This window comes from Nannospalax galili, unplaced genomic scaffold (assembly GCF_000622305.1).
Source record: "Nannospalax galili isolate Female #2095 unplaced genomic scaffold, S.galili_v1.0 scaffold842, whole genome shotgun sequence".
NCBI lineage: Eukaryota > Metazoa > Chordata > Mammalia > Rodentia > Spalacidae > Nannospalax > Nannospalax galili.
The window spans coordinates 1,101,962-1,112,522 of record NW_008349291.1 but is presented as its reverse complement, the minus strand read 5'-3'; the positions used below and the strand labels follow the sequence as shown (position 1 = coordinate 1,112,522).

The following is a 10,561-nucleotide window of genomic DNA, read 5'->3' as shown; positions in this document are numbered from 1 at the left end:
CCGTCCTCCCCGACCCCTCCCCCCCCTCCCCGTTCTTCATCTCTGCCTCTGTCACTGCTAGGAGTCTCAGCCCTGCTGTCCTTTCAGGAGGAGTGCTTGCGTCCTTTCCCGCCTTTTTCTGCCACTCTTCTGCCTGGCTCCTCGTGACGTCACGGGAGCGCTCCACATTTTGATTGGCTACCTGGATTCGGCCTTGTGGAGGGCAGAATTGTACAGAGCCGGGCAAGGGGCCAGGCCCAGGGATCAGTGGCCAGGGTCGGGGAGGAATCAGACTGGAAGTAGAGGTGAGCATTGGGTTGCTGGAGCTGGAAACGAGCTCCCCAGGCGCTCCGTGTAGACAAGGTTCCAGAGCCTGGCTGCACTCTGGGCGGCTTCGCTGTCCCGCAGCGGCCCCTTGTGGTGGCATCCGCCAAATGCTGCACCTGCAGCTGCCAGGCCGCCGGCCCAGGAGGTTGGGGAAGAGCAGAAAAAGGGTTATCAGATACACAGGGACCCACAACAGCTATATGCAGGAAAACTTAGAGGGTGTGGAGTGCAGAGCGTGAGTGAAGGACAGGAAAAACTCCACCTTCAGTAGCAAAGGAAAAAAATGATACTGCCTTTTCGAGACCCAGTTTCTTCCTCTGGAGTTCGGGGAGAGAGGCAGAGAAACACTTGGGGTTCCAGGATTGTTGGAAAGATTCAAGGAGAGTTTTCAAACTCTGCTAGACAGCCATGACCATGCAACTGAGCAATTAGGTTGTGTGCACCTCGTTTAGGAACAAAGGACCTGCGGAGGTCAAGGAAGTTCTGCTTGAAGTCAGAACTCGGGATGGCACTCCGTTTCAAACAATTCACTTTGTTTGTTTTGTGTATGTATGTGTGTGCATGTTTGTGTGTCACTGTAATGTGTGGGCATGGGCAATGTGTGTGCAGGCCAGGGGTCAGCCTCTGGTATCGTTTCTTAGGCACCATCTATCCTGGTTTAAAATTGTTTAAACTTATTTTTATTTAATGTGTATGAGTATTTTGCCTGATGTATGTAAATGCACTCACATCTTGCAAAGCCTGAAGAGGCCAGGAGAGAGTGTCGGATCCTCTGGAACTGGAGTTACAGATGGTTGTTATCTGCTATGTGGGTGCTGGGAATCAAACCTGGGTCCTCTGGAAGAGCAACCAGTGCTCTTAACTTCTGAGCCATCTCATCAACCCAGTTTTAAAATTTTTTTTAAAAAAATTTATTATTTTGTGTGTGTTTTGCCTGCATGTATATGTAAGTGCATTCATGTTGTGTAAAGTCAGAAGAGATCAAAAGAGGGAGTTGGATCCCCTGGAACTGGAGTTATGGACTGTTATTGGCTGTGATGTGGGTGCTAGGAACTGAACCAGGATCCTCTGCAAGTGTGGCCAGTGCTCTTAACCATTGAGCCATCTTTCCAGTCCCCCGTCTTATTTTGAGACAGGCTCTCTCACTGGCCTGAGGCTTAGCAGTGAGGCTAGGCTTGCTGGCCAGTGAGCCCTAGGATCTCCTATCTCCACCTCCCCAGAGCCACTACACCGTGCTTTTTTTTTTCCTTTTCTGATCTCTTTGAGACAGGGTCTCCCTGTAGCCCCAGCTGGCCTGGAACTCACTATGTAGACCAAGCTGTTGTCTAACTCACAGAGATCTGCCTGCCTCTGCCTCCAGAGTGCTGGGATTAAAGGCATGCACCACCACACCTGGCTTTTTTTTCTGGCATTTATTTTTTAAATTTTAAAAAATTTTATGTGTATGAGTGTATTGCCTGCATGTATGCAAGTGCACCTGCGTCGTGCAATGCCACAGAGATCAGAACAGGGCTTCAGATTCCCCTGGAACTGGAGTTAAGGACAGTTCATAGCCACCATGTGGGTGCTTGGAATTTAACCCGGGTCCTCTGCAAGAGCAGTCAGTGCTCTTTTTTAAAAACGTTTTATTTATTATTTTATGTGTGTGCTTGTATTGCCTGCATGTAGGTAAGTGCACCCATGTTGTGCAATGCCTGCGGAGGTCAGAAGAGGCTGTCGGATCCCCTGGGACTGGAGTTATGGACAGTTGTTAGCTGCCATGTGGATGCTGGGATTTGAACCTGGGTCTTCTGCAAGAACAACCAGTGTTCTTAACCACTGAGCCATCTCTCCAGCCCCGCAGTCAGTGCTCTTAACCACTGAGCTATCTCTCCAGCCCGATTCTTTTTCTCTGGCTTAAAAAAAAAGTGTGTTCTGGGGCTCACACTCAGGTCCTCCTGTTTGCAAGGCAAACACTTTACAGACTGAACTATCTTCTAACTCTTGTTTTGTGTTTTGTTTGTTTTATTGCTTTGTTTTGAAACAAGGTCTCCCTGGATGGCCTGGAACTTGCTTCAAACTAAGAGATTGGCCTGCTTCAGCCTCCCTAGAGCTGAGATTAAAGGGGTGCGCCACCACGCTCGAACTTCTCGGTTTTTGAGACAGAGTCTGCTCTGTCACCCAAGCTATCCTGGAAGTCACTATGTAGCCCAGGAAAGACTCACTCTCAAACTCCCAAGTGATGGGATTACAGGCATGCACTATCATGTCAACCTGTTTCACGCCTTTCACTCATTGGGATGAGATGTGTGCTTGTGTTTGAAGTAGGAATCTAGAGTTTGATTCCAACAGACTCCAGTCAGGACTGCACGGGGGTCAGAGCCAGCTGGGTGCATGTCCTAATCCAGTGAGCAGAAGCACTGTGAACACTGTGAAATCACTGAGAACAGAAAACCATTGGCTGGTAGAGTTCTTTACTGCCAACCAATGACAGCTGCAGGACACCAAGACTAATTAGAATAAAGAAATCAAGGAAACGTCACAGAAATATGGTATTCTCAGGGCTGGAGAGATGGCTCAGTGGTTAAGAACACCGGCTGTTCTTGCAGAAGACCCGGGTTCGAATCCCAGCACCCACATGGCAGCTAACAACTGTCTGTAACGCCAGTTCCAGGGGATCTGACAGCCTCTTCTGTCCTCCACGGGCATTGCATGACATGAGTGCACTTACCTACATGCAGGCAATACACACATACACATAAAATAATAAATAATAAAAATATAAAAAGAAACGTGGTATTCTCCAACAGAGGACGGCAAGAAGGGAATTATTTTTAATTAATTATTCAATTAATTTGTGTATGTATGTACATATCATGTGTGTACATGTCATGGTGCATGTGTAGAGATCAGAGGACAACTTGCAGGAGTCAGTTCTCTCCTTCTACCCTACCACTGTGTGGCTTCTGGCTTTGAACTCAGGTCATTGTGCTTGGCAGCAAACTCCCTTACCTGCTAAGCCTCTTATTGGCCCCAGGAAGGGAATTCTCAGAGGACCAAAAATGCCTATGAGGGAAAACTTGCCCAGGAAGGGAATTCTCAGAGGACCAAAAGTGCCTATGAGGGAAAACTTGCATAGTCCAGACTTTAAAAAAAAATTATTTACTTATTTAAATTTTATATTTATCTGGGGGGTTAGAGTTTGCTTGTTTGTTTGTTGAGACAAGGTCTCCCTATAGCCCCAGCTGACTTGGAACTTGCTATGTAGACTGGACTGGACATGGTCTCATAGAGATCCACCTGCCTCTGTCTCCTGAGTGCTGAGATTAAAGCTGTGCACCATCACACCACTCGGGAGGCAGAGGCAGGTGGAAGTCTGTGAGTTCAAAGCCAGCCTGGTCTACATAGTGAGTTCCAGGCCAGGTCGGGCTACAATGAGACCTTGTCTCAAAAAGACCAAACAAAATTGTTCTATAAAGACTCTCCCAGAGTATTCAGAGGGGAAAAAAAGCATATGAAAGTAGTATTCTAGGGGCTGGGCATGTGCCTCAGTTGAGTGGTTCCTTTATTCCATGAAGCCCTGGATTCCATCTCCAGCATCACATAAAACTGGGCATGGTGGTACATGCCTGTAAGCCCAGCTTTGGTGAGGTAGAGGTAAGAAGATCAAGAATCTGGGCCAGCAAGATGGCTCAGTGTGTTAAGGCACCTGCCATCAAACCTTGATGGTCTGAGTTCAATCTCCAGGACCCATATAGTGGAAAGAGAAACTGATTCCCCTAAGTTGTTCTCTGACCACCACACACGTGCCATGACATGCATGTCATACATACACACACAAATAAATAGATCATGTGATTTATTAATTTTTTGCTTTATTTATTTTTATGTATATGAGTATTTTGCCTGCATGTATGTAAGTGCGCCACATGTATGCAATGCCTGTGGAAGCCAAAAGAGGGTGTTGGATCCCCTGGAATTGGAGATACTGATGGTTGTTAGCTGTCATGTGGGTGCTGGGAATCTAACCCAGGTCCTCTGCAAGAGCAGCTATTGCTCTTAACTGCTGAGTCATCTCTCCAGCCTCTATAAACATAATTGTAAAGGAAGATCAGGAACTCAAGGCCAGCCTTAGCTGCATAGTGAGTTCAAGGCCAGTCTGTGCTACCTGAAAAATAGAATTATAAATAGAATTATAGATGTTCCAGGTGGTTCATTATAGTCATGAGGGTTTTCACCCTATAAGGTCGGGGGCTTTGGGAACCAAAATAATAAGTGTCTTTATTTTATGAAGTGGTTTTGTCAGTTGTTGCTTCTGGTGGCTAAGAGCGCCCTGACTGTTGGCCAAGGTGACCTAAAATTGAAGAGGAGGCTGAGTGATGGGTCAGTCCCGGCCGTGATGACGTCTGCCCTGGGCTAAGCAAGTGGGGTCAAAAAAGAGGGGAGATTCAACTCTTTCTTCACATCTTTGCAGGTGACCAGGGTCGTTATAAGATTTCCTGGACATGGGACACACCTTCAGGAAGGGGTCTGTCTAAAGGGACCCCCACCACAACCAGACCTGGAACCACTATTACGACTGGCACCCCAAAAATTCCAGACCACCCCTCTGCAGCTCCAAGGGCTCATTGGGACCCAGGTGAGGCATATGTGAGACGGGGGTCCTGGGGAATAGGTGTTGTGAGGTGGAGAGACGGTTCCCAGAAGTAACCCAACTCTTAACCCAAGGGGACCAACAGAGGAATGGCCTGTAACAAAGGTTATTATTTAGAACAGAAGTGTTTCACTTAGAGAACTTCTACCCAGGAGGCACATGGCAATGTCCAAAGACATTTGGGGTTGTCATGACTGGAAGCCAGAAGTCATTGGTATCTAATATTCCATTTTTTTCTGCATTTATTTATGGGAGGGAGGCACATGTGTCATGGCATGTGTGTGTGGATGTCATAGAACAACTTATAGGAGTCTATTCTCTCCTTCCGTCACCTTCCATCTCCTTCCATCTAGTGGGTCTTGGGGATGAGCTCAGTTTGTCAGGCTTGGTGGGCAAGCACCTTTACCCATTGAGCTATCCTGACACCTAATATTTTTCTTAATGGTCCTGGTATCAAATCCAGGACCTTGCACACACTAGGTAAGCACTGTATCATTGAACCACACCTCTAGTCCTTCATTGGTACCTAATGGGTAGAGGCCAGGGATAGTGCTAAACATCCCACAATGTGTGGGAAGTCTCTCAGAGCAAAGGATCACACAGACCAGAATGTCAGTAGGGTGGCCACAAAGGCCTGAGCCTAGACTCTGCAAGTCACTGTGACAAATAAGAAAATAGTAAGGAATGTGGTTTGTCACTTTGTGTTTGGTCTTGTTCTTTGAGACAAGCTATATTAGTTACTTTTCCCATTGCTGTGACAAAATACTGGACACAAGCAACTTAAGGGAGGGAAGAGGTTTGGAGGCGGGGGCTCATAGTTTGAGGGTGCAGCTCATCATGGTGGGGAAGGCATGGCAGGCACGTGAGGCAACTGGTCACATCCCATCCCATCTCGGGAAGTAGAGGGAGATAAGTGCTTGGACTGAACTTGCTTTCTTCTTTTATTCAGTCTGGTACCCCAGTGCTGGGGCTAGTGCTGTTCATTGTTAAGATGGGTCTTCCAGAGACAGGTGGATCTCTGTGAGTTCAAGGCCAGCAAAAAATTTTTAAAAATAGGTCTTCCTTCCTCAGTTAAACCTTGCTGGTACCACCCTCAGAAACATATCCAGAGCTATGTCCCTTAAGTCCAAATCTAGTCAGGTTGACAGTGAAACTTAGTTATCACACAGGGTCTCACTGTGTAACTCAGGCTGGCCTGGAACTCACTCTATAACCCAAATGGGCTTCAAACTTGAGATCATTCTGGCTCATCCTCCAGAGAGCTGTGATTACAGGCATGAGCTACCACACATGGCTAATAGGAAATCCTGAAAAAGAATAAGCAAGCCATGAGTACATGGAGGTATACATCTGTAATCCCCGCTCTCAGGGAGCAGAGGTCAGAGGATCACGGGGTTGAAGCCAGCTTACACTACTCAGCAAGATCTAGTTAGAAGCCAACCTGGGCTATAGGGTGAAGCTCTGTCTCAAAACACGAGAGACAGGGCTGAGAGATGGCTTAGCAGTTAAGAGCACTGGCTGCTCTTGCAGAAGACCTGGGTTCAAATCCCAGCTCCCACATGGCACCAACTCCAGTTCCAGGGGATCTGATGCCCTCCTCTGGCCTCTACGGGCATTTCATGACACAGGTACATTTACATACATGCAGGCATAACACTCATACACATTAAATTTTAAAAAAACATGAGAGAGGGAGGTAAGGAAGTGATGGGGGGACAGAATCAACCAAGACACAAATAGGAGACTTTCAGAAATAGGAGAGACAGAACTAAATTAGTGAGCATATGTAGAAAACCTTACACACAGGCCGGTGAGATGGCTCAGCAGATAAAGGTGCTTCCCTGCCAAGTCTGAAGACCTGAGTTCGATCCCCAGGACCCACATAGTAGAAGAAGAGAATTGACTCCACAAAGTTGTCCTCTGATCTCCACACATGCACCATGGCACATGCACCCACAAGCACTCTCTCTCTCTCTCTCTCTCTCTCTCTCTCTCACACACACACACACACACATATGCACACAAAATAAAAGTAATTAAAGTACTAAAAGTAATTAAAATAAATAATAAATTATGCAAAAAGAAATCCATGGTGAACTAAATACCAAAATTTAAATTCTGGAATCAGGATCCAGAACTCAAGACCTGGGTGGCATAGTGGGACCTGATCAGAACAACAAAATGAAAACATTTATGTTGGGCTGGACCTGTACCTCAGTGGATAGAGCACTTGCTTAACAAGCATAAGGCTCTCTGTTCCAGCCCCAGCCCTCTGCCCAAGAATCATATTTCTGCACCCCAAAGCATCAACATGTCTCTGGTCCCCTTACTCTCCTCTACGTCCAGGGCATCCCTGTGACCCCACATCTTGATTCCTCCATACCTTGTATCCATGCACCTTCCTGAAGAGGACCCCAGGTGGCGCCAGGAGGCTCAGAGGAGGCAAGGAGGGAGGGGCACTAGGGCCTAGTGAAATCTGCTGGTGACCCATGATGTCACACATCCTTCTGCCTTCCCATTGGTCGGTTCTTCAAGTGGGCAGTGCGGGACACGGTGGGCAGGGCAGCCTGACCTCAGGCGGATCTCAGTCTCTCCTCCTCTTCCAGGTTCACCTAGGAAGCCAAGTCCTGAGCGCCGACTGCTGCGGCCCACTGCACCCAGGACAGCGCCCACCACATCGTCCCCAAGCCCTTCTGCCTTGCCGGGGCCTTCTGACTCACAGCTGACCTCTGGCTCCTGGCCACAACTCATCCCAGACACGGCTTCAAAGCCGGAGGTGACCACTGGCCCTCCAGACGCGTCTCCAGCCACCCCAGGACTGACCCCCTTGATGACATCTGATCTTGCTTTGTCTACGCCGGATGTCACTTTACTTCCAGCTCTGGCCCCGGAGCACTCACCCAGCCCACCATCCACCTCACCCCAAGGACTGACCTCTGACTCTTCTGCACTGACAGAGGGGACCAGCCTTTTCCCTACCTCAGAGGTGACCCCAGGATCCGATACAACCCCAGACTTGGGCACAACGCCACCCCCCCATACAGAACCAGAGGGTTCTGAGTCCTCAGACCTCCCCACGAACCCCACCATCACTACACACCCAACCTCTCCCCCTCACCCCACCACCACGCCCCACCCTACCACGATCCCTCACCCCACCATAGATCCTCAACCTCCCATCACTCACCACAGCTCAACTCCTGCCATCACTACAAAGTCCCTTCCACCCTCCCTGGTGACAGAACTTTCCTCTCCCCCTCCAGCAGTGAGGGGCAAGCCGAGCCTGCACCCCGACCTGATCTTTGTGGGAGCCCCTCACACAATCACATCCCATGTACAGAATCTAGAACCCTCTCCAGCTTCAGACTCTGACCCTTCCAAACCCTCTCCAGCTCCAAGCATGGACCCACCATTCACAGAAGACTTCAAACCATTCAGCAGTCAGAGCCCATCTGCTCAGACCCCACACTCAGCCTCTGACCCCACGGTGAACCCTGACCTTCACCTCTCCTCCATGGTCCACCCCTTGGATCAACCTTCCCCTGACCACCACACTCTGGGGCCAAGCCCTGATCACATTCCAGGCCCTCTTGGCCCATGTGTGTCCCCAACACCACCCGTAAGAGTCATGGCTTGTGAGCCACCAATCTTGGTGGAGCTGGTGGCTGCTGTGAGGGAGGTGGGTGACCAACTGCAGAGGCTGACCCAGGTTCTGGAACAGGACCGGCAGGAGCGTCAAGCCCTGGGGCTGGGGCTGGTCCGATTGGTAGAGGCTGCCCAGGGTCTGGGGCAGTTAGGTGAGACTGTAAAGAGACTGGCGTGGCCCCCTAGCACACCCATGCCCACCATCACCACCACAGAGGAGGAGAGGCCTCTGAGGGGGGATGTGTGAGCCACTCCAAAATTTGGAATGCTTAAGACATTCTTAAACCAAAGAAAACCAAAATATTTAATGAAAAAGAAAGTGTGGATGATGTTTCCGGGGAGCCTGGAGAGACAGACTGATAAGATTGATCCTGATTTGTGGATACTAATGTGCTGTAGTAGTGATGATGGTGGTGTGATGATGCTGGCTGTAATCATGATGGTGGTGAGGATTATGATGGTGATGGTGGTGAGAGTAGTGATGATGATGAACATGAAGGAAATAGTGGTAGTGATGGTGCTGACGGTATCATGATAATGATAGGGTCATAGTACTATGGATGGGAGGATGGAGCTGTGACAGTGATGCAGTGATGTTGATGGTGGTGATGGTGTGATGGTGATAATATGGTCATGATGATCATGGTGAGATGGTGATGATATTGGTGATGGTAAAGGTGATGATGGTGATAGAGTGAAAGTGGTGATGGTGATGATGGTGTTTGTGATGATGATAATGGTGATGGTGATGATGATGATGAATATGAAGCAATAGATGGTGCTGATGGTGATGTAATGATGTTGTTGATGGTGAAGGTGATGGAGTTTAGGTGGTGATAGTGATGACGGTGTTGGTGATGTTGATTATGGTGAAGGTGATGATGGTGTGATGAGTGTGATGATAGAGATTATGATGATGGTGTTCATGGTGAAAACGATGGTAAAGGGTATTGTAGTGATAATAGTGATGATGGTTTCGGTGATGATTGTGGTGATGGTGTCGATTATGGTGAAGGTGATGATGAGTGTGGTGGTGATAGTGATGGAGATGATGGTGTCCATGGTGAAGATGATGATGAGGTAATGGTGATATAGTGGTGATGATGAATGTGATGGTGCTAGTGCATGGTGGTAGTGTAGTGATGGTAATGAAGGTGATGATGTGTGGTGATGGAGTGGTGGTGGTGGTGATGAGCACGATGATGATGGTGATACTGGAGATTGTGATGATGATATTGATGGTGAAGGTGATGATGGCGGTGGTGATGGTGGTTTTAGTGGTGATGATGATGAGGTACTGGTGGTGGTGATGGATGATGGCAGCAGGGATGAGGAGGGGGATGACAGTAGTGATGGTGCTGATGGTGTTGACAGTGAAGGTGATGACAGTGATGATATGATGATGGTGGCGATGGGTGTGATGACAATAGTGTTGGGGCGGTGGTGATGGTGGATTATGATAAGGTGATGGTGGTAACCTGAGGACACTAGTGTGGTACAGCAATGGAGGATCACGCAGTGGTGATCATGATGGCCATCCTGACAGCGACGGAGCTCTGTGTGGACAGGAAGCTGTCTTGCTTGCTGTGTGCCCAGCTTAGAGAACAGAGTACACAATCCATAAGTACCTTTGAATGGACAGAGTAGCATCACCATCACAGTGACTAGCAGTTTTTGGGTGAATCTGTGTCACAGCTTTTCAGCCGGCTGGCATTCCATCTCTGCAGACACTGGCTGGGGAGGGTCCTTTTACTGTGGCTCAGCAGATGAGGTGCTGAGACACACTCTCAGCCTGGATGCCGGGGTGGAGCCCTTGGTAGACGTGGACCTGCGCCAGCTACTGGAGCCTCTTAGTCTCCATTCCCCACCTATAAAGAGGGATAATAATAGCGCATGCTTCATGGGCTTGTGATGACAACAGAATGAAAGACTAGCGCTTCTGAGAGTACTTAGGCTCTGAAGTGTACATGAGACAAT

General features: G+C 48.6%; 1 protein-coding gene across 5 annotated transcripts in view; it reads left to right on the top strand.

The window, feature by feature from the left end:
• Positions 1–8,912, top strand: part of Ssc5d (scavenger receptor cysteine rich family member with 5 domains) — a 22,473-nt gene extending 13,561 nt beyond the window's left edge. For all 5 annotated transcript variants that reach the window (XM_029570177.1, XM_029570176.1, XM_017801565.2 and 2 more), the window contains 2 exons: positions 4,760–4,924; positions 7,546–8,912. In XM_029570177.1, the coding sequence (XP_029426037.1) occupies positions 4,760–4,924; positions 7,546–8,831 (1,451 nt within the window). In that variant the 3' untranslated portion in view covers positions 8,832–8,912. The remainder of the gene's footprint in view (positions 1–4,759; positions 4,925–7,545) is intronic.
• Positions 8,913–10,561: the final 1,649 nt, after the last annotated feature.